The sequence below is a fragment of the Rhinolophus sinicus genome, linkage group LG02 (assembly GCF_036562045.2).
Source record: "Rhinolophus sinicus isolate RSC01 linkage group LG02, ASM3656204v1, whole genome shotgun sequence".
In the NCBI taxonomy this organism is placed as follows: domain Eukaryota; kingdom Metazoa; phylum Chordata; class Mammalia; order Chiroptera; family Rhinolophidae; genus Rhinolophus; species Rhinolophus sinicus.
Window position 1 is genome coordinate 110,470,585 of NC_133752.1, and position 23,979 is coordinate 110,494,563.

At 47.9% G+C, this 23,979-nt stretch overlaps 1 protein-coding gene across 39 annotated transcripts in view; it reads right to left on the reverse strand.

Annotated features, from left to right (window-relative positions):
- Positions 1-23,979, reverse strand: part of CACNA1C (calcium voltage-gated channel subunit alpha1 C) — a 727,463-nt gene that overhangs the window by 101,519 nt on the left and 601,965 nt on the right. For all 39 annotated transcript variants that reach the window (XM_074325148.1, XM_074325146.1, XM_019757254.2 and 36 more), the window contains 7 exons: positions 19,016-19,176; positions 17,159-17,384; positions 4,384-4,591; positions 3,322-3,442; positions 1,705-1,819; positions 809-929; positions 269-338 (listed from right to left, as the gene is read on the reverse strand). In XM_074325148.1, coding sequence (XP_074181249.1) covers positions 269-338; positions 809-929; positions 1,705-1,819; positions 3,322-3,442; positions 4,384-4,591; positions 17,159-17,384; positions 19,016-19,176 — 1,022 coding nt within the window. The remainder of the gene's footprint in view (positions 1-268; positions 339-808; positions 930-1,704; positions 1,820-3,321; positions 3,443-4,383; positions 4,592-17,158; positions 17,385-19,015; positions 19,177-23,979) is intronic.

Genomic DNA, 23,979 nt, shown 5'->3' on the forward strand with positions numbered 1-23,979 from the left:
AAAGCACCGCACAAACATCATTTATTTAACCTTATACTATTATTATGAGGAGCACAGTAACCAGGAGCAGACTCCCCCCCAGATGACAATTGCTAATGCGTAAGTACAGAGACAGAGATGTATAGCAATGCAAGGAATTACAGTACCTGCTTGTAGAGGAAAATTGGAGCCATCGGTCCTTAATACACAACTACTTTCATATGGCTTTAGACTTCGGGTCTCTACCCCCCAACCTTCCCACTTCAGGGTTAGGCAGCGGGACTGGTACCTGTGGTTTCTGGGTTGGGGTAGGCACTCTTATCCTCGTGTTCATTGGGCTGAAGGTCATCCATGTGGATCTGGGCAGCCAAGGAGGAGAGGAGGGAGAATCCAGTTAGATGTGCTCCATAGTTTTAGAGGCTTGCAGTCGCCCTGAGATTGCACTGTAGTCCACTCTTAAAGAAAACAACCCTTGGCCGTGGGCTTTTGGTGGGCATAGGGGCAGGCAGGGGCAGGGTATGCAAGGGCAGAGTTCCTCTCAGAGAGAGCTCAGCGGTGACTCTCTCTGAGGGCTGCTGAGCTGTTGACTCACAAATGTATCCTCATTACTTTGCAGAGGTCCTTTAAGACATCACCAGAAGGCTGGGATTTAACTGCTCTGCCTGCTCCTCTGCCCCCAGCTCTCCTGCTCAACCCTCGCTGGCGTTATTCCACCAAGTCTCCTTCTCTCCTTGCTCCTTTCCATGGGCGTCTGGCCTGGGAAGACTGTGCCCTCCTCCCTCAGCTCCTGGAGGGCCATCCCAGCTCCTGGAGGGAGGTGACTACTCACCTTGGTGGTGGGCGGGGACTCTCCATCAGCTGTAATGGATTTCAGCTCGATTTTCTCCTCCTTGGTCTCTTCTACGGCCGGCTTCTCCACCACCTCTGGTTTCTTCTCTGGACTGGCAGTCCTGGCCGGTCAGCAGGAGAAACAAATAAAGGGTTGTTTACTGGGTGATAGGGCGCAGTGATGGTGAACTACCCTGTTCTCTGCTGGGGGCCAGTGGGAGCACAGCCCCTCCGCCTATGTCCATCTTCCTTCACTCAAGGCCATGCCATGTGCAGCTTGAGCACAAATGCTATTGGGCTGGGCCCAGGATCCAGGCGCCTGGCCACACTTTGCTGCATTTGGCTTTTGGTTGGCCTGCTGTAGTCCCTGTCTAAATCAGAGGAAGGTTCTGGATCTCATTCAGGATTGTCACCTGGAGAACTCTGCCCAGTACCCAGCAGATATGTGTCCTAGGACAGTCCCACCTAGACAACGATGGAAAAAAATGTAGGGCTATTTCACCTTCTCAACATTGGACAAATTATAAGACAGTGAGGAGGAGTCTCTCTCAGCTGGAGCTGTATTTCTCCTCTGAGTGGCTGCCTCCCCTACTCCCACCATCCTTTGCTCCCATCATCTGTGATAACCTCTCTTTTCAAAAGAGAACCCCCCAACTTCCTAGAAGGTGGGGAAATGCAACACTTTCACTGACACTAATACACGATAGTCCCTACTTTAGAGCAATACCTGGGAATTAGGGGAGAGGTCCAAGTTCCTCTAGGAAGCCCCAGACCTAGTGCCCTCTGGGAGGGACAGAGGCCAACAGAAGCCATGCCCACACGTCTCTTTCCCACCAGTGGGAATGGCATGCAAGAACTGGGCCCTGGGGCCTGGGCCTGGTCAGCTTAGAGGGTTACCTGGCCAGCTTCTTTCTCTCCTTCTCTTCTTCTTCCTCCTTTTGGGCAGATGTGAGGCTCTCAGCATCAGCCAGGTTGTCCACGGCAATGGCCAAGAACACATTCAGTAGGATATCTGTTTGTGTCCGTTCTTAAAGAAAACAACCCTTGGCAATGGGGATTTTGGTGGGCCTAGGGGTGGACAGGGGTCAGGATAGGCAGGGGCAGAATTTCCCTCAGAGACAGCTCAACAGTGACTCATTGTGAGGGCTGCTAAGCCCAGGGCTGTCCCTCTTCCACCCCTTTCCCTCCCATTACCCTACTAGTTATCTGGAGTTTTCTAAGGCAGAGTAGGCTAGCTTGCGGGCTAGAGTGGGGCGGGAGCAAGGAAGGGAGCCCTGTCTTGTTCTTTTAATTGCTGGGTTTCTTAATTGGTTTCCCCATGAAGATGACGGCTATAATTGGCATTATAAACAGCACTGTCTCTGGCAGGATGCAGAATCCTCCTAAGAGCTGTTCATGACGACTGGGCCGAGGAGGCAGCCTGGTAACTCTGCCGACCCTTAGTGTGAGCTGTGCGTACAGAGACCCTTGGAGGGTCCAGTGAAGCTGGCCGAAGCTTGGGAACTCCTAACTGAAGCTTCTGTTTTTTTTTCCCTCCTCCCCCACCCCCACCTTGAATGGAAACACTGTGGGCCAGAGAACTGCAGAACCAAAGAAAGTCTAGCTGAAAGGGGTCGTAAGGCTGACCTTCGTCCCCAGGCACTCAACAGTCACTCCATTTCACACACAGAGAAACCACAGCCCAGGGGGCAAGGGCTTGTCCAAGGGCTGCTGGACACCTGCCCTTGGATCTTATCGCATTAAACTCACAATGACCCCTAAGTAATAGGTACTATTATTTTATCACCCAAGTTTACAGATGCTGAGGTGGAAAATCTCTTGTTTGCTGAGGTCACCCAGCCCGCCTGTGGGGTCAGCGCCATGCTTTCTGTACTCCATGAAGCAGCAATTTAAACCTGAGTCTTGGGCTGGAGCTGCTGCTACTTTCCCACCCACCTCTGCACACAGGCCTCACAGGTTTGTGACCAGGGGACAGAAGAGCACCTGCATCTGAGACCCCAAAACCTGCCCATGGGTCTGTCAGGTCTGCTTGGTGAAGGCTGTCCAGTTCTGCTGCTTCAGAGGGAGGGACACTGACCAGAAAGCCGGGAAGAGAGATGAAGGTCATTTCAAGGATGAGGCTCAGTGCACTCAGCCTCCTCCCTCCACCAGACGCAACATCCCCGGGCAGCGTGGGTGCCCACGTGTCGCTAGGGGCGCTCACACTGGAGTCCATTTGAGTGGCTGCACTGTCACGTCCACCTATGACAAGGACAGCCCTCCTGGATTTGGGCCACGCTGCAGTCAGAACAGTACAGGAGGAGGCACCTACGTGAAAGCTCTCCGCTTCCACGAAGACCCACCTCCCACTAAGGTGGTTCTGGGCTGGGAAATGTTCTCTCCCAAGACAGGACATGCCTTTCTCTGCGTGCCTGGGGGCCCTGAGGATGGGCGACTGAACTGCAGTACTCGGCCCTGAGTCGGGACCTGCGGGAGGGTGGGCAGCAGGGGTGGGGACGCAGGAGCAAAGGATACAGTTTCCACAGATGAAGAGGATGATGAAGTAAATACAGACTAACATCCCTGGAAAAGAGGGGCCGCCATAAGCCATGATCCCATCATACATCACCGAATTCCAGTCCTCCCCGGTCAGGATCTGAATGACACATTCCCACCAATAAGGGACACAGCGTTAGACCAACAGCAAACCCCCAAACCCCCCTGCCCGGCCCCACTATGTTCATAAAAGTGCCTGAAATCTCCGTCCACCTCTGTCCCCCCTCCTGGCCCCCAGTGCTTCTTCCCAGGGCTCTGAGGTATGAATCTGCCACACTGATCCTCGCCTTCAACAAAGGACATGGCCACTGGCAGCTTTTATTTGAGGAGTGACTGAAAGGGCTTCCCGGTCAAAATATCCCCTACTACCCACGTACTGGGCATGAGACGGCCACCACTAGCCATTCCCTGGATTAGGGCATCAAAGGCCCCTTTACAAGTGTGACTGTGTTCATTGAAAGACTGTTTGTTTCTCCCCAAACATTAGTCATCTGGGGACCATCTTTACGATTTTGGCAGCACCCACATGGTATTATTCATTTTTATCTGTAAGTCAATCTACTTTTAAACTTAAATGAGTGCTGCTTTAGCTTTGCACTAAGCCAAAATAGTATGAAGTCACACATTTGATGGGCTAGTTACATTTTTCTAGGGACAAGCGTGGTGGATAGGACAGAGTGCCACCCTCCCCTTCCCAACAAGAGCAGTCTGCTTTTATTTATTTCTATTTTGGGATTTTATGCAGAATGTATTTGGATCAAGGGTTCCATGGCTAAGAAAGCATTTTGAAACCCCTCTATTAGATCTTTTGTTCAATGGTCCACCCAACAGTGGAATTCCATGGGGGCTGGGGACAGGGGAAATTCTATTTAGAGCTCCAGGCTCTCCTGGGCATGGACCCCCCGTGGCTGGTCTAGCTGGCTTTGCTTGCCTAGTGCAGGGTGAAGCCTCCCACCACCCTGTCCAGGCTCCTGCTTCCTGCTTCCTGCCCCCACACCAACCGCCCGGCCTGTCATCGCTGTGGCAGAGGAGGGTGCATACCTGAAACACAGTGAGGAGGGACTGGGGAAAGTTATCAAACGTGCTCCTCCGGGTCTGCATCTCGTCGAAGTTGAACTTCCCTCCAAAGAGCTGCATCCCCAAGAGGGAGAAGATGATGATGAAGAGGAAGAGCAGTAGCAGCAGGGAGGCAATGGAGCGCACGGAGTTCAGCAAGGATGCCACCAGGTTGCTTAGGGAGTTCCAGTACCTGAGGACCACAGGAGACGTCAGCACCTTCTCCCGAGCTCCCTTCACTTTACTCCTCATTCTTGCCCCCAGAGTTTCAGATACATTTCCGCTCCTTCCTCTGTTTGCCCTTTCCTGGGGGTGGTGGTGGTGTGACCTGGGCTGGGAAGCTCCCAACTAGAGTGTGCAGCTAGTTTGATTCAAGGTCCCAGGGTCAACAGTGCACAGTGGAGAAGAGACGGAGCTCAGGGGTCAGAAGCCTGAGTTCTGATCCAGCTCTGCCAGCTGCTAGCTGTGTGCACCTTTGGACAAGTTACTTAACTTCCCTTCTTTCTGCCTCTCCATCTGAAGAAACAGACATGACAGTAGCACACACTTCGTTAGATTATTGGGAGGATTACATGATGTAATAATAATAAAAAAAACCCTCCAGTATAGTGCCTGGTGCACAGTTGATAAAGATTAGTTATTATTGTTACCACTCTTGGTCTTGAGATAAAAAACACTTTTTTCTCCCCAGGAATGTTGTCTAGCCCGGGTGGCAGCTGTCTAGCAGAGGCATGAGTTAGATCATCCATGGGGTGTGTGGCTTAGTGAAGTTCCCCAAATTTACCCTGTCTAAGGAATTCTTTCCTTTTTTTAAAGCTTCTCTTCTGAAGATCCTGATTCAAAAGCTGTAACTTGGGGGCCAGAAACCTGTATTTTTAAGAAATATCCCAGAGGATGCTGATAAGCAGGCACCCACAGGGCAGGTCTGGGCAGACAGGTTGTTGAGAGAAGGCCTCCACTCCTCAGGTCACCAGCCTTTTGTCCACTGTAAACACACCCAAGGTCCTTCATTATAGCCTGGGGAAATCCTTTCTCTTGGAAAAGGGGTGGGGGCCTACTCATCGCTGCTAGGTGGCTTGGGTACCTGAGGCAGGGTCAGTTCTGGGTAAGGAAATGCCCTGTAGCAAAAGGGACCCAGCCTCAGGCTGGAGCAAGTGCAGACGCAGACAAATCTCAGTCGCTGCAGCTCCGCCTCCTGCTCCTCTGCCTCCCAGGTCACCATCTGGATTTCCTCCACTTAAGACACTCCCAGTGTATTACCACAAATACAGTAAATTGTTTTTGCTGCTTAAGAGAGTGACACATGACCCACCCATGATAGCTCACAGTTGCACCCCCCAGCCAGCACTTCTCTTCTCCAGAGAACTGTTCCATATTAAGTGGCAGAACCAGATGGGCCAACAGTTTGCATATAAACGTGAACTCCTTCCCAACCTGGAGGCTTTACTGCTCCTTTCTCCTTCACAGATCTGGCCTTTTCCCACCTCTCTTGCCTGCCAGTCACACTCCCTGTTTGCAGAATATTAATATACATTTAGTTGTATCCGTTCTATAAATGTTCTTAAGTGATTTTCAACGGTGACAGTCTTGTCTCACCCGAAATGGCTCTCAGTTCTTGAGGGCAGAGACCAAAGGTTTTCTTTTTCCCCTACCATTCTCTCCATTTTTGTCCCCAGATAAATTCTGTCTAACCCAGTATGGTTGATGGAGTACCTGGCACCCCAGTATACTAGAGGTTGTAGTAACTGTTCTGTTTAAAGCAAGAAGTAGGGAACCTCTCTGGGGCTAGAACACCTTTCCCTCTTTCATCTAAAGGAGTATTCCCAAGTGTGCTGGAGATAACTGCTGAAGAGAGGGATCACTTTTTCTACATACTGATTCCCAGACCTCCCTGGAACCACGACCTCATAATTTCTGGGGATGGGCCTGGCATGGGTCTTGTGCAACCAACACCTGTCGGCCAACTGGTACTTAGGAACCAGTAATGTTAGAGCATATTTTAATGAGAATTTCCAGCTGTGTCAGACGGGAGTGTGTCTGCATGTGGATCAGGTCACAGAGCCCTTCCAGAATATTCTGGAAAAGTCTTACTGGTTATGGAAGTGTGGAGCCTTAATTTTCCTGAGGTGCATGGACAAACCAGACCTACAGCTGAGGTTGCGCGATGTCTGACAGCCACGGGCACCCTAAGGGGAGCGGACAAGGAGGCCTTACGCACAAGAAAGGCAGTCACCATGCAAGGGGAAAGCTTTGGCAGAGTGGGGAAGACTAGGCGGCAGACAGGGACGGTGAAGTGGGAGGAGCCCCTCAAGTGTCTGGGGTTCTGGGGAAGCGGAGTCTGTGGTACAGAAACAAATGGAGTAATCCAGTGGAGGAGAATGCTTCTGGAAACACTGGATGGCATATAGTGAGTATGCAAATAGTGAGGGGCTGGCAGTGGGGTAGGTGTAAGAACCTTGATGGGTCAAGAGGGTTGGGAGGGGGCAGAACATTTGATTAAACATGAGAACTTTTCTCATGTGCCCTGCCTCTCTGCCCCAGGCTGTCCTGGGAAAGTCTGTACTTCTTAGTCAATCAGGGGGTTTGTAGTATGACAGAACTCCTAATTCCCCACCCATCATCACCCCCATCTTAGGAGATGACAACAGCAGTTTCTGGCTCAAGCCAAAATCCTGAAGTCATCCTTTGCATCTCTATCCCACACCCTACCTTGGCATATCCTGTGGCTTCATCTTCAAAGGGAAGCCTGAATTTGGCTACTTCCCACTACTCTCATCCAGCCCGAACCACCAGCAATTCTCTTTTGGATTTCTGCCTCCTAATGGGTTGCCCCGCTTCGACCCTGGCTCCCTCCAGCTGTTCTCCACACCACACACATTTCAGGTGCAAAGCTTAAAATGCACCACACATGCATTTTTTTTCCTTTCCTTCCTTTTTTTTTTTTTTTTTTTTAGCAAGAATGATGGATTACAACACATTCAAAAACAATTTAAATCCATTGATGTAAAAAAGGAGGAGGGTTTTCTTTACAGAATTATTAAATGGATAATATGAATAAATGATAGAATTAGAAAATCACCTTTTTGTAGCAGTAACTAATTCAGGTAAAGATCGAGGATGCTAAAACCATTGAGTGAGAGGTCGTTGGGGAGTAGGGTATTCATACAGTCTCAAAATACCACTCCACAGATTACTTATTAATTACAAGGGAAAAGGTAACTCAATGGGAGAAACCTCACAAACACCCGCAAACAGATATTACATACTTCCTGATGTAATGCAGTGGGAAGTACACATGCCATCTACGTACCCCACACCACAGCCGTAGGAGGCCCCCTTAAAACATGTCACATAAGGGCGAGTGCGATCGCTCACGTGGTTGGAGCTCCGTGCTCCTAACTCCGAAGGCTGCCAGTTCGATTCCCACATGGACCAGTGGGCTCTCAACTACAAGGTTGCTGGTTCATCTCCCGCAAGGGATGGTGGGCTGTGCCCCCTGCAACTAACAACAGCAACTGGACCTGGAGCTGAGCTGCGCCCTCCACAACTAAGATGGAAAAGACAACAACTTGACTTGGAAAAAGACCTGGAAGTACACACTGTTCCCCAATAAAGTCCTGTTCTCCTTCCCCAATAAAATCTTTAAAAACAAACAAACAAAAATCACAAACAAACAAAAAACATGTCCCATAAAGCCTGAGCCTGGCTTCAAGCCCTCGAAAGGCTTTCCATTGCAAGGCCTAACAGCTTGTGCGGAATTGGCCCCCACTGCATCAGGGACCTCATCTCCCGCCCTGCCCCTTGTTTTTCAGCCCACTGGCCCCCTCACTGTCCCTCCTGCCCTGGCCTCTGCTGCCTCTGCTCTCTACAGAGCGCTCCCCCAAAACTGCACAGCTCACTCCTTCAGTCCCTGAAGACCTCTGCTCAAGTGTCCCCTTGCCAGAGCGGGCCTCTGACTACCACTCTCCCCCCGCCACCAGAATGTGAGGTCATCTGCTTGCTCACAACCCTAGTGCTCAGAATGGTGCCTGGCCCAAAGGAGGAGAATTCATTCATTCATTTTGTTGAATGAATGATTGAATCTTACTATAAACATGACTCATTTGTACTTACTGGAGGGAAAGGCAAGAGGACGTGGGGTTACGCAGACACTTCTCTGTGGGGTGGGAGCAGGGTGGGGTGGTGGTGGGACCTCTCGCATGCACATACTTTGCCCAACAGCGAGGAGTGGCTATTTGCATCTCCTCCACATCAGTTCTTTTCCTAAATCTGTGGGTAGGTTTCTGAGATTTCTGACTGTTTCATTGCCAGACCACATGTCAGACGATTATGTAGCAAGAGAACAGATTGTTGGTTGCCAAAGGCGGGGATGGGGTAGGTGGGGGCGGGGGGGGGGGCGGGTGAAATGGATGAGGAGGACCAAGGCGCACACATTTCCATTAGAAAAACACCAGTCCTGGGGTGTCATGTACAGCATGTTGACTATAGTTAATAGTACTGTACTGCACACTTGAAAGTTGCTAACAAACCTTAAAAATCTTCTCATTACAAGAAAAAAATGTAATTATGTGTGGTGATGGATGTTAACTAGACTTATTGTGGTATCATTTCATAATACAGCAGTCCCCCCATATCTCCCCGGAGGATCCCTGAAACTACAGATAGTACTGAACCCTAAATATACTGTTTTCCTATGCATAAGTACACTTTACAGCTTCTCTTGGGCATATCTGAATTGTCAGCATCACCACTCTCAAGCTTTGGGGGCCATTATGTATTAAGGAAAATAAGGGTGGATTGAACACAAGCCCTGCGGTACCACGGCAGGCGATCTGATAACCCAGCCGGCAACTAAGTGACTGACGGGTGGGGGATGGATGCAGCGTGGGGCGCTGGACAAAGGGATGATTCACATCCTGGGCTGGACAGAGCGGACGGCAGAGATTTCATTATCCTACTCAAAATAGCGTGCAATTTAAAATTTATGAACTGTTTATTTCTGGAATTTTCCATTTAATATTTTGAGACTGAGGTTGACTGCCAGTAACAGAAACCATGGACAAGGGGGACGACTGTATATACAAATACTGAATCATTATGTTGTACACCTGAATCTAATATAATGTTATATGTCAATTATACCTCAGTACAAAAAAAAAAACAGAAAGAAAGAAACTATTATGTATCCATTTGCCCGACAGAAAATAGGGTTTCTGTGGCTCTGAAGCCCTTGGGGTGGGATTTCCAGAAGAGCACCATGAACGTGTATGTCCCTTTGGGAAGAGCTCCCACCAAATCAAAGTCCGCGGGCTTGAGGGAATGAGCCAGCCTTTGTTTAAGAGACCAACTGGAGCCAGGTCCACGGGCCAGGTCCACCAGCCCACCCACCTTATGAAAAACACCTGGCTGAACAGACACTGCGCGTTGGACCAGTCACATAGGTAAGAGGCGGGTAAGGCAACTGGAGATCATGCTGTTGGCCCTCAAACCCATTGCTTTCCATTCCACAGGGGCAGGAGGGGGCTGCCCGTGGCTGGCCTGCTACCTGGACGTTTGCTCCTGTGGCCTGGCATCATGCGGGTACCAGCTTGCTGAGTCGAGGGCACATGGTCAGAGAGCTTTCCTGTGCCCTCTAAAGACTGCGACAAAGGGCTTGCTGAAGTGGTGGAGTGGCTAGGACAGAAGAGGGCTCAGAGGACAGGGGCTGGGTTTGGGGCTGGCATGCCTGGCTTACAGCAGGGTAGACTGGGGACCTCATCATCGTTAATACTGAGATTCGTAGGGGCCAGGTGGCAGCCTCCGGGTAGGGCGACATGGAATACCATTTAAATCAAACGGCTGATAGCTTTGCAGGTCCTCAGACTCTGTCCCCCTAATGTCAATCTGATTCTTGATGGCTGTTACCACTATGGCCTGAAGTTCTGGCAATGCCACGTCCCAGAATCACTCTCCTTTTTAGAAACATTAGCTAGTGGTAAACTAGAGGGGTTAATGGCATATTCACAATCAACTGAGGCTTTCATCCTAATTTATTAAAACTATAAAACTCTCCCCCCCAAAACAAACAAACAAAAAAAAAAAGAGCTTTGGAGAAAAGCAAGCAACCGCAGAACAAAGTATTTCATGTCTGGCCCCTCACAGAGGAACTGAGGAAAATTAAGCTCTCTCTCTTCAGAACAATACATGTTTCCACATGCACAAACGTCTATAACCAGAATTTGGGGACTCAGCCCCCGAAGCACAGGCCAGTTCTAAAGACTCAGCCCCCACCTTCACACACTCCACCTGCACTGCTGTCCTTGGGATCAACTTTACTTTTCAGTCCTCTTGCGGCTCTGAATTAAAGTGTGTCTTTGTCCACTCTGTCGGCCATCAGACCCAGCCCACTGCTTTCTCCTCAGAGTCAGGTGCATGTGTGGGCTTTTGACTCAATCATTTTCTTGGTTACCTGAATTCCCTCACTTGCTGAGCCCAGCCTCACTTCTGTTACCTTCCCCTCTGCCTCCCTTGGTTTAAGTTGCCACCATGTGTTCAGGGTACTTGTATCTCCATCCTTCTGCTCTGAGTCTGTCCCTGGGTTGGGTCCTGTGGAATTCTCCTTTTTCTTCACCCATAGCAAGTGGCCCCGAGCCTTGCTTGAACTGGGACTTTCAGCTTGTGAATCTTTCACTTCAAAGAGCTCAGGGCTGGGACCTTTACCTTGTAGGTAGAGCAGAGCAGCAAGCTTGCTATAAATAAAAGATCTCCACAATAACAGTGCTGATGGCTTTGAGAGCTTTGCGAATGCTCCCTCCACCCTTCCCCTCTGCTCCAGACAGGGTCATGACTAAATTTATACATGTCCCAACTGTTCTTGTTCTGAGGGGTAAAAAAAATCCTCTTTGTGTTGGTGACAGTGATGTATTGTTGGTAGGTGTTTATAAAGCACATTTCATGCAGTGAATCTGTGTGATGTGGGCTTCTGTGCACCATTTCCAACAGTGGGAGTGGGGGAGGCGAGGGAGAAGGAATGTGGTCACGGGCAATAACCTGGGGAAGCTGGTAGGTTCATCAGTGAGAAGCTCAGCCTGCCCTCGCCTCCCCTGTGCCAGCCACGGGGACATCTAGGTAGGTGTCCAAGGACCATCGATTCAGTGAAGTTGGGCCCTGGTCCCATAAGACACAATAGGGCCTAGAGGGATGACAGCAGCCTGAACTGGACCTATACCGAGCCAGGGGGAGCCAAAACTGAGAATTCTAGACTGTCACGGTTAAGGTCTGGGAAGTCTGGAGCTCGGGGCCAGATCTACCAGTTTAGTTGTGGCTGACACCTGCCCCTGCCCCTCCTTGTGGGGGAGGTACATTTTATGTGTCAAATCCTGACTTGGATGATAACTCCAAAGGCCTTGCCTTCCCTGTTTGCATTAGAGACCTCAATCACACTAAGAACAGAGCCTGCGTGGGGGAGTGTGACTGGGTGAAGCTGGCAAGGTGGTCTGCCCTTGACCTTGGGTTTGCCTCAGGAGGGTGCCCCCCTGAGCTTCTGGACCGCTTGGTGTCCCCTAGTCAGCCCCGGTAGCAGATCTGTCAGGGTGATGAAGGGAGCACACTCACGTCATCCTCACCTGTGCCTTCTTAATCCCCAGGTGATCCCAGTCACGCTTCCAGAGAACGACCACCCTTCATGACAGCCACTGTGTAGACATTTGAGTCTGAGCTGCCCTCTCCGTAGACCCTGGCCTGGGAACCGGGCAGATGCCAGATATACCACTATAATAATGGCCCTTAATTAGCACTGAGCCTCTGTGGGCCCTGAGAAGAGTGGGGGCTAGAAGGTAGTGGGGAGGGTGGTGTGGTGTGGGGTTGGACCTGATGCTCGTGGCCACAGGCTGGCAGGGAAACGCGACATTTAGAGCCTGGAGGGTCTGCAAAGGCTCTCCCCGTGGGGCGCTGTGGAGCCCCACATGTGGTTACGATTCACCAGGAGGTCTATCTGTACTGAGTTGGCTCCATTTCACATTTTAGGGCTTGGGAAGGGAGCTACAGGAGAGAACAGTAAGAAAAAGAACGGGATTTAAGGTTTAAGGTGGAAAGCAGCAAGGGCTGGAGGGATTTTGGTGCACTTAAAAACCAATTATATGAAAAATGAGATGCAATTAGTAAATTGGAATCGTATCCAGATTTAATATAACTGAAACTCTTCTTCTGCCATATGTCAGGCTGTGCTGACAAAGAGTAAACAAACTAGATATCGAAACTCAGCAATGTTTAGGTCCTCATAAAGCTTCAAGGTAGGAGAAAGAACCCAATCCCTCAGATGGCTGGAAGGCCCACTGTCATGGGTAATTTACCCAGAGATGACAAAGATTTTGACCGCATGCACGCACGCCTCCGCTCTCACTGAGGTTGGAATGTTGTCTTCCCTATTCTTTCCTGTCCTGGACCTCCCACTCACAGTACTATAAATACCCAGTAATCAGCCGACTTACAGTCTAGTTTTAAAAAATTTTTTTATGAGACCCATAGGATGGATGATACTCATAAACACAGTATACTTCCTAAGGCATTCTCATATTTTCACAAAACAGAAAAAACTGCAAGCATGCTAATAATAATCACTTTCATCATATGCGATACTCATATTCATCATATACCAAAGACTTCCTTCAGGCAGCTCTGGTGCCTTATAAGTCCTCCCTGTCCTTGCTCATTTATAAAAGCTTTTGGGAAGTCATGTGACCAATGGGGATACAAGAACAATATTGGATTTATTTGTATTTATTAAAAAAAAAAAAGAAACCATTCACAAATTTTGGTATTTTAGCTCTTAGCAATAGCAAATTACCTGCCACACACTGTTCAACTACTCTGGACATACTGTTGTGTCATGACGTCATGGTTGAGGACAACTAGTTTTGATCAGTATTCCCAACTCTTAGACCACAGGCCCTGGGTGTGGGAAGGGCAGCTTGGAATGATAGGATGGAATCCATGAATCCGTGCATACACCACGCATTATAGCACTTTAAATAAATAGCCTGTGTTGAATTTACATTATCACCTTTCAAATGTACACAGGTGTATAGGCATTAACAAAATTCACATTAATTTAAAAACTGCTGGAGTCATAGTAGGTCTTTATCATTATGTGTATTCTCAGTCAAGAACGATCAAAAGTACAATCTTAACATGGTTAGGGGCTAGCCATGAAGAGAGTGGAGACAGAAGAATCAAGATGTAAGAATATACAAAGGGACAACTTTTTAGGCAAGAAAGTGGATGAAGGACAGCAGCAGAGAATCAGGCCGGTGTTTCTCAAAGTGAGGCAGGTCATTGACCTCCAGCACGGTACTGTCTGGAGTTGCTGGTCACACTCTCTAATGGTGGGGTCTGCAGTGAGCTCTCCTAACGAACTCAAGGAAGTCTGGGAGTCACAATCACTGGTTCAGAATACACTGTGAAAAATAGCAGTGATACACCGCAAAGTATTCTCCCAGAGATTTTAAAAGAACAGGGAGAAAGACACTTGTCTGATGGCAGGATCATGCACAGATGACCCGTCTCCAGGGACCCCAATGTCCACTCCCAGCCCATATTTTAGGCATTTTCTTGGTCTCTGGAGTGTGCTGGAGACAAAGGTCAGCGGGAGCATGGGATTCCCCGGCACGGTCAGCCTTTCTGTTGTTTTCCAAAAGCCCTCAGAGGGATTGGAGACTTGGAAAACAGGAAGATTGCGGCCTTTGCCAAAGTGCTTCCAATGAGATAATGAAATTATTCTGTTTATAGAGTTTGTAGAGATCTGAAAATAACGCCTATCTTTCTTGTGGAGGGACTATGGGAAGCTCTCTGATAAAGACAGATTAAAAAAATGATTTCTTGGCAATAGTTTCAGATTAGCAATAGATAAGTTGTTGAATAAAAATAGAATGTTAAGATGCTATGATGATATCTAGGAGCAAAGATTCTTTTCTATAGGAATTAAAAAAACAAACAAAAACAAAACCCAAACACATGAACTGTTGAGAATTATTTAAGAGGCACTAGAAATTCCAAATTAAAAATAGCTTTTACCAGACCCCAAGAGGAGAAAGAGATTCAGCGATTATCTAACAACAAAAATTGGCATGCTAGAAATCCCTACAGTCCTGCCTCAGGGAAATAGACAACAGGACAGTCTAGCCATCACGTCTGCAGTTCATGGTCATGAACTGCACAGACCTGAAGTCAGTCCTGAAGTCGGGCAGACAGACTTGCCTTTCAATCCCAGCTTCGCCCCTGAGCAGTTTGTGTGGCCTTGGACCAGTGGCTTAACTCTCTAAGCACAGTTTTCTCATCTGCAAAATGGGAATAATGATAGTAGTCTGTCCTCACCGTCTCTTACAGGTCATTGTCAGGAGTAATGGAACAAACCGAGTAAGCATTCGAATCACACTGTCTGGCACAGAGTAGCACTGATGCCTGTTAACAATGATTGTTAGTGCATTTCTACTACTTTTATTTTAAACCAGAACTTTTCTGTAATGCCAAGGTATTCAGGGCATTCAGGAAGAGTGCTTTTTTTAATGGGGGGGGGGAGGCAAGGCAGGGGGTTGTTACTTAGGAGTGTTAAACTTGTGGATTTAAACTTGCATATATTGAGTCCGTTGTCTGATATTAAACCTTTCCCAAGTCCCACTGCAGGGCTTGGCACATAGTATGTACATGGTGGATCAACAAATAAAAGGAAGAGAGTGTGTATGTGTAGCCCACCATTAGCTCTTCTCTCCTTCCTTCTCCTAATAACAATGACAATTAGATTAATATTAATAAATGCTCCAGTTGTTGTGTGTCTGTGCCCGGCCCTGAACTGAACACTCAAATGCCTTTTCCCACTTGGCCTGAGACAACACCACAGGAACCAGAGTGCATGGGGTGGCTGCTGAGATGAGAAGTAACTGACAAGAACAGTAGCACCTTGGAGTGCCGTGTAGGCCCCGAGCGACTCCCTCACTCACACTCAGAACTCTGAGCAGGCGGCGGCTAACCCAGGTCCTGAATGGAGGATACTCCCCCCCTCCCTTCCCAACACAATCAGTTGCTGGTCTCCGTGCTCCTGTACCAGCCAGGCTCCCACAGCAGAGATTCTTCAGGATAGGAGGCTTATCTCTCTGGGGGCATAGTTTGACTCCCCTCTCCTCCAGGTGGTCTGATATGTTCCTCGAAGGTTGGCCACAGCCCACAGTGAGAAATATATAATGCAACTCAGATATATATCTCAAAGCTTTTTATGAAACAATGTGTACAGTCATATGAGGCCTTCTGATGTTTTCCTATGCTATTTCATTCTTTCATTAAAAATGAGAAGGTGGAGAAATTGGAAGCTTTACATATTACTGGTGGGTATGTAAAATAGCCTAGTTTCTTTGGAAAACAGTTTGACATTTCCTCAAAATCTTAAATATCAAGTTATCAAATGACCTAGAAATTCTACTCCAAGTATATATACAAAAGTAATGAAAAAACACATCCACACAAAAGCTTGAACATCAATGCTTCATAGCTGCATTATTTACAGTAGCCAAAAGGTAGAAATAAAGCAAATGTCCACCAACGGACGAATGGTAAGCAAAACGGGATGCACATCCATACAGTGGAATATTATCAGCCATAGAAAGGAGTGAAGCACATGCTACAAAGTGGGGGAAACTTGAACCATTATGCCAAATGAAACAAACCAGACACCAAACACCATTACTGTATGGTTTCATTTAGATCAATTGTCCAGAAGAATCAAATCTATAGGGATAGAAAGTAAATTACTGGGAAGGTCGGGGGCATGAGGAGTGGGCATGGAGCCTCTTTTTGGGGGGATGAAAATGTTCTAAAACTAGATTGTGGTGATGGTTGCAAAACTGTGAGTACCTATATAAATTGAATTGTACATTTTAAAGGGGTGAATTTATTTGTATGTGAGTTATATCTCAATAAAGCTGTTTAAAAATGATGGTTGTGATCCAACAAACTGATTGCATCATCCAAAATGTGTAACAACACATTCGACAATTACTGTCCAAGAACACGCTTCCCGCTCCCCGTCCCCGGCCTGTCCTCTATGTGAGAATAACGGCTTCACCTGGAGAGTTAGGAAGACTAGTCTTTGCGTGGGAGGAGGGACAGAAGGAGAGGGGGGAACGTGTGGAAGGAGGGCTGAAAGCCACTTGTGGCATGAGCCTTCTTAGTTAGGGAATCCTGACTGCATTGGCGGCAGCACACACCCAGCTAAAGACCACATCTGTCTCACAGCTGTGGGGGCCGTGAGATTTTGGTGAGATTTCGGGGGAGCTCTGCAAGGGGCTGTCTCAGTGGCATGGGTGTCCTCTTTGCCCCCCTGCCTTCTCTTCTTCCTGCCTCGAATTTGAACATGATGGCGGAATCTCTAGGAGCCACCTTGGGACCTTGGGGTGGAAGGCAGGCCTCAGGCTGGCCACGCAAATGACAGAAGGACACTGGGTCCCCAGTGCCTTCTTGAAGCCACCTGGGCTGCCCACCTCTGGACTTCCTTTCTGTGATGAACAAACCCCTAGTTCATTTACAGCAATGAGCGGAGTTTCTGGCGTTAGCAGCCGAGAGATGTGCAACGGTAATGGTACGCCTGCCGTCTAAATGGACGAGAGCTCCACTCCGTTGTCTGTGAGCGAGGACAGACCCAGCCAGGAGCAGCAGCTGCTCTCCCACCCGGGCCTTCCCGCCTCCCTGCCTTCCGGGAGAACTCCTCCCTGATCCCATGTCGGAGGGGAAGTACCTTGTGATTTTAAATATCCTCAGTAGCCGGACACATCTGAGCACTGAGATGCCCAGGGGGGACATGATCTTGGTCTCCACCAGGATGGTCTCCAGGATGCCCCCGCATACGATGAAGCAGTCGAAGCGGTTGAAGAGGGACACGAAGTAGGCCTGCAGGCCCAGGCTGTACATCTTCAGCAGCATCTCCGCAGTGAAGAGGGCCAGCAGCACCTTGTTGGCCGTGTCTGGGGGCCAGGAGGGGGGTGGGGCCACACAGGTGGGCGGCAGGAGGATGGGGGAGGACACAGGAAGCACAGCAATTTTCAGCACCGAGAAAAACCCCACATGCTCCCTTCTCAGCCACGACACCTCTACTATCCACTGCAACCAGAGGACCAAAATTGATGGGAAAGGGGTTTTGAGTTAAAATCACAATAAATATTTATCGAGTATAGCAGTCCCCCTTATCCGTGGTGGATACATTCCAAACCCCCAATGGAGGCCTGAAAACTTGGATAGTACCAAACCTTAGATACATATATATGTAAAGTGTTTTATCATATATATATGATAAAGTTTAATTGATAAGTTAGGCACAGTAAGATACTGACAACAATAACTAATAAAATGTAGAACAATTATGACCATATATGTGAATGTGGTCTCTCTCTCTCTCTCTCTCTCTCTCTCTCTCTCTCTCAAAACAACTTACTATACTGTACTCACCTTTTCACTTAAAGGAAACACTTTATGACTTCTATCTGGCACATCTGAATTGCCAAATCACTACTCTGGCGATTTGGGGCTATTATTAATAAAATCAGGGTGACTTGAACACAAGCCCTGGGATACTCAACGATCGATCTGATAACTAAGACTGTTACCAAGTGACAAACGGGTGGGGAGCGGATACAGCACGGAGACGCTGAGCAGAGGGAGGACTCACATCAGGCAGGATGGGGCAGGATGGCATGAGACTTCACTACGCTACTCAGAATGGCATGCAATTTTAAAACTTATGAATTGCTTATTTCTGGAATTTTCCATTTAATCTTTTCAGACTACTGTTGACTGCAGGTAACTGAAACCTTGGCAAGTGAAACTGTGAATGGGGGGATCTACTGTACTGACCACGCATCAAACGCTTTGCCTCATTTTCTTTACTCCTCAGAGCAGCTCTGGAGTAGGAATCACTGCCATCAGGCCCATTCATCAGCGATAAGAAGCCAAGTCCAGACAGACGAGTAATCTGTCCAAACCATTCAGCCAATAGGTGAAGACAGGCCATGCGAGTCTTCCTGCCATACTGGCCACAGTCCCGGGTTCTAGAATGCAGCCCCTGTACCTGCCTGACTCCCCAGGAGTGGTGTTGAGGTGCTGGCTAGTGAGGTCCTCTCCTAGGGGTGCAGGGAAGGGCATGGGAACTAAGTACCCATTGGGGACAGCTCCCTGTGCTCAGCCACCACTGTCCTCTCCCTGCCTTTTTGCTCACCTCCTCCTCACATATTCAGCAAGCCCATCTGGACTTACCTCCAGATATACCTGGAGGCAATAAGAAAGCCTGAAGTATTGAAAATCTTGGGAAGCTGGCAGCCAAAGATCTGAGATAGCCAAACAGGCTGCAGCATGTGTCCTTGTCACTTGGACCCAACAGTGACCATTGGGGCAGGCAGATAGTGTGGACCCAGCAGGGAGCCACATCTGTTCATGCATTTTATTGTGGGCTTGCAGGTTGCCAGGCCCTTGGTGTCCCCAGCATGGCGACTGCCAAAAACAGTGGCCATTGGCTGCTTTCCCATCCTCCTTCTGCCTGTGGCTGTTCCCTCCCTGGGATTCAGGGCTGAGGCGGCTAGAGTAGCCAGGGGCTGCCTCTCACCTTGGACTTCCGTGAGCCAGTGAGGCTGGTTGTAGTGCTCTGAGGCAATGGTGAGCGTGTTGAGGAACACCAGGAAAATCACCAGCCAGTAGAAGATGTTGGACTTGACTGCAGCACGGCACTTCCTTCTGCAGAACCGATTCCACCGGCGCCAGTAGCGGCTGCGAAGGGGCCAGGGAGAGAAGGAGGTGGCTGTGAAATTCAGATTTCTTGCAATCTGAAAGGCACAATTGTGACTTCCTTTCACTTCTTAACTAACTTGGGTGGCCTCACTAGGTCAGCGCAACCGGGTGGCAAGGAGGCAAGATTTTCATCAAGTTAACCAGGTGCTACCACTTAGCTGTGTGGCCCTGGGTATGTCCCCACTTCTTTCTAAGCTTCGGTTCTCTTACCTGTGAAATGGGAAAAGGGCCAACCTCACAGAGTTGCTGCGGGAATTGATGGAATACCATATAATCTGTCTAGCATAAAGCTGAAGGTGCTCAAAAAATGGGGAATATTTTTATTTTATACTACTGGCATTATTGTAATAGAAATAGCACTGCAAGCATTAAGAGTATTATTACAGTGATGGTAGTATTAGGACTAGTAATGGTTACCATTGACGAGACCTCACGTAGACTCGGTGCCACAGTAAGCACTTCTCATGCCTTCTCCCTAATTCCTTAAATAACTCTGCAAGGAGGCATTATCCTGATTTTGAGGAGGAGAAAGCTAAGGGCCATGGTGGCGAAGTCCCTAACGAGTATTGCACAGTGGCAGGACCAGCCCTGGTTTCTCCCAGCCCGTCTCCTGCCCTCACTCTATGCTGCCTCACCTTTAAGGGCTGAATGTGGATCAGAGGTTCTTTGCTTTTTTGGAGTTACAGGATCTTTTGAGAATCTGATAAATGTTTAGATCCTTTGTTCCAAAAAAGGGGGTGCCCACACGTATGCACACCTCTATATACAAGTCCAGGCAGCACATGGCCACGTGAAGCTCAGCCATAGCCCATATAAGGGTCCCATGGTCTCTTGGTTAGGGAGGGACTCTTATCTGGGAGTCTCAAACCTGGCTGCACGTAGAATTACCTGGGAAAGCTTAAAAACATAACCAAGAATCCCCACCAATACCCAGGTCCTAAGCCCAAACTAATTAAATCCGATTTTCTAGGGCCTGGGTATTTTTAAAACACAAAACAACAAACAAACAAACAAACATAAAACAACAAACAAACAAAACCCCCCAAAACACAAAAAGTCCAAAACCCATTGATATGTTTTAAAAAGTTTCCCAGGTGGTTCTAAGGTGTAACCATGGCTGAGAGCCGTTATTAGACGGTTCCAAGGAAAGTTATATTTTATAATTCTATGGTGGAGGGGTTTAAAGCTTATCTCTAATTTCATCCACATGATACAAGCAAATATATAGCTATATTTGGTAGCTCCATTGACCAAAATATAACAAATGTTGACACTGCAAAGGAGAGAAGGAAAAGGGATGCTGGAGTGGTGCTTTGGAGGGAGAGGCTGAGGCCACGCTGAGGGCTTCGAGAGGGAGGATGACACGATGAGATTTGATTTGAGAAAGCCAAACAAGCAACAAAAACAACCACTCTGTCAACTTCTACATCAGGAGCAGTATAAAGAATATCATTTCAGCCATCCAGGCTGGAGATGATGAAGACAGCAGCTTCATACGTGGAAAAGAGGACACTGAGTTGACACCAATTTTGGAGGCAGAATCACTAGGCCTTTGAGCCTGACTGTGGTCTAGGGCAAGAGAGAGAGGTATGGAGGGGACCACCCACATTTCTAGCTGGGGTGATGTGAGAGATGACACCTCCAACCCGTACAGATACAGACAATGAGAGACAGTGAGGTGGGCAGGGAGGTCCCACTGAGGAGAACGGTAGGGTGCTCAGCTCAGGAAATGCATTTAAGGTGCTGGCAGTTCATAAAAGAGCCCCACCAGATAGGTGAAGACAGGGGAGAAATAAAGAAGGTTTGGATAATAAAGAAGTGTGTGCGTGGGGTAGAAACAAAGCCAAATCTTGGAGCAATTGTCCGTGCAAATCTGTACTCATATCTGTATTCTAAGTTTCCAGGGAGGTAGATCTCTGCCGTAATGGATCCTTCCACCCACCCCAGACTGCCTTTTGGGATAGCTTGACTTCATCTGTGTTTCTACTCTGTCATTTTTCTATCTTCTGTTGGTGGAAATTCCTGTTATCAAACCTTTGCTAATATCTATGATGAGATTAGAAAAGTGAGGAGTCTATTTATGAAGGGCATGGTTTCCTCAGAACTGCAGGGAGAACTTAGTTTGTAGCTTGCAGAACAGGGAGGGAAGAAGAGTTTCACTGGGTAGTGTTCATTTCTGAGCCTTCCATCACTGTGGTCAGGTAGGTGCTGGAATGCCCTCTCCAGTGAGCACCAAGCCTTTGTGGGAACTTACCTGCTACTTGGGGAAATTCACTACATAGACAAGCAATGCCTCAGTGTCATAAAACTATGGTTTCCAAATGCACTTGGGGACACTTACGTGCTACAGACACTCTGGGTAAGAGTAAGGATAGGGAAGAGTGCAGGGAGGGGCAAAAGAAGGGGACAAGGGGTCTTAGTGAGCAGGATCCCTGGAGGTGGCCTGACCTCGCTGCTGAGGGGTCTTATCTTGCCTGAACAGGACTCAGCTTCTTTCCTGTTATTGTGATTAGTAATATTGTAGAGAAACTTGGTAACACATTTTTTTTCCACTGAAAAATGAACTTTCAGGACAAACTCATATCTGATCTTAAATAGCTTACATTGTAGTTTCAAAGAATATGTTTTAAATAGATACCATCTTACAGAAATCACTGATACTTGTTATTCAAAGTCCAAAGGAATCAAGTCTGCATTCTTTCACAGTATGTAGGAGCTGACTTGGAGTCAGTTTAACGCGAAGAACTGGATTTAGCTCCTCTTTCCACGTTCAGCGTAGTGGCTGTGGGATGCCACATGGTCAGGTCTGTCCCCTGGGTCTGGAACTGCTCTGCTCAACCCCAGATGGAGTGGCTGCCATAGACGGGCTAGTACTTGCTGAGCTGTGCTGATCCTGTGCACAGCCATTCAGGGGAGTCACATGGGTTTGGGCTGGGGTGGGGGTGGGGCTCATTACTATCCAGAAAAAGTATTTAAAGATAATTATATACCTCCCACTCTTCAAAATATAGCTTTGCTTGACAACTGGTTTCCTGGCAACGCTTTCTACTGTATAATAAATGTAATGGTTTATTAGAATGTGTAAATTTATTTGTGTTTACATATGTATGGAGGATATAGAAATTAAATGATAAAACAGGGAGGAGAAATGTGCCTGCTATTCATGTTCCCTTCACACTAGCTGGAAAAGTCATTTGCTCTAGAAATAGAACTTCCCATATGTAGACATGAGAGAAGGATGGATATGAATGTGTGTAATCTACTTCTTCAAACTTCTGTCTCGCTGCATTCCCATGGGAGATTTCTGCTCACTCACCCCGGGTGCCCCTTACTTCTTCCCAATACTGGTCTCTGCTCTTGCCTTTCCATCTACATGGACTCTCCCTCCAACTCTCAGCATCTGCCCCTTCTATGTCTTGTCCATCCCAGCTTCTCCGTGGTGAACTTTTCTAGTCTTCCCAGACTCGGAACTGCTGTCATGCTATGGTCTGCATTACTCGTTTTAGTTATACATTCAATAAATATTTACTAAACACCTACCATGAGCTGGGTACAAGGTATTCAACGTCGACATGAGAGACATGGTCTTGGTCGGCATAAAACTCATGGGGTGACACAGACCACTAAGCAAGCATGCTCTGTGCCCAGGTGGGCTTAGCAGTGGTGCCAGGGAGCTCATCAAAGGGCACCCTTGCCAGTCAGGGACGACCAGCAGAGGTTCCCAGAGGAAGCGACTTCCATTTTCCTTTGGGTGCCAGTTACCCTTTACTGCATGGTTCCTGCCTCTCTAGTGACACCATAAGGTCCTTGAAGGAAAGGGACTGTGCCTGGCACAGATCCACAGTCCTTAGTGCAGTCTGTCTCACATGGTAAGAACGTTTGCTGACAGGTTGGTAGAACAGTGGAGACAAACTCTACGCAGACTTAGTAAGTCCTTGTTGAAGACAAGCCTTGAGAGCCCCGGGCATCTTGTGACCCAGGGATCAGGGTGGCTATGAGAGGGCAGTGCTCCTAAAAAAAGTGTGCTTGGCACGTCATCTTTGACAGGCATCTAGAATAGTAGACAACACCAAATGGTGGACACTTTAGGGTCTTTCTGGTGGCCATGGTAAGATTCTATCCATTCTTTAACAGAATGGAGAACAAGCAACACAGAAAATCATTACATTGAATTATATTGTACATAAGTAACTTTAAAATGGATTAGTAGAGATTGGGGCAAATTTGGGTATGTGTCTTATTGCTGATGGGATGGCAGAAGTAAAGGTAATGTTGGAGACACATTTCACTGAATATGGGGTGAGATGGTCCTCCAAAATTTGAGAACCCCGTGGGGTCCACTTCAGATCTCTGTTAAGTTGAGATCTGGGAACTCCAACAGGTTATCTAATTACTCCCTTCAAGTTGTAAGAGACTTTCTGAATCATTTGTTCCATAGTTGTTTAAATCCTATTCTGAACAGTGAGCCCCAAATGTTGCAAAATTCCTTATTGTAAGAAAGGCCTTTTACATTTCTTGAGCTCTCTTTCATGTACTAAGAGTGAGGCCTGGTAGACTGGGCCCCAGATTTTTCATATAAAGGAGGTCTTGGCATGAGAGAAAGAGGAAGGGAAGAAAAACCTGCATTTTCCAGTTTCCTTGGAATATTGGAGAAAGAAGGTGTCAGAAGCAGAGGCGGAGCCAGACACCAGGGTCCTTGGGGTCCAGCCTCAAGAGCTTAGAGGTTTGCTTTAGAAGCACCCAGATAGTCCTGAGGAGGCTCGGGGAAGTTGGGGCTAGTCA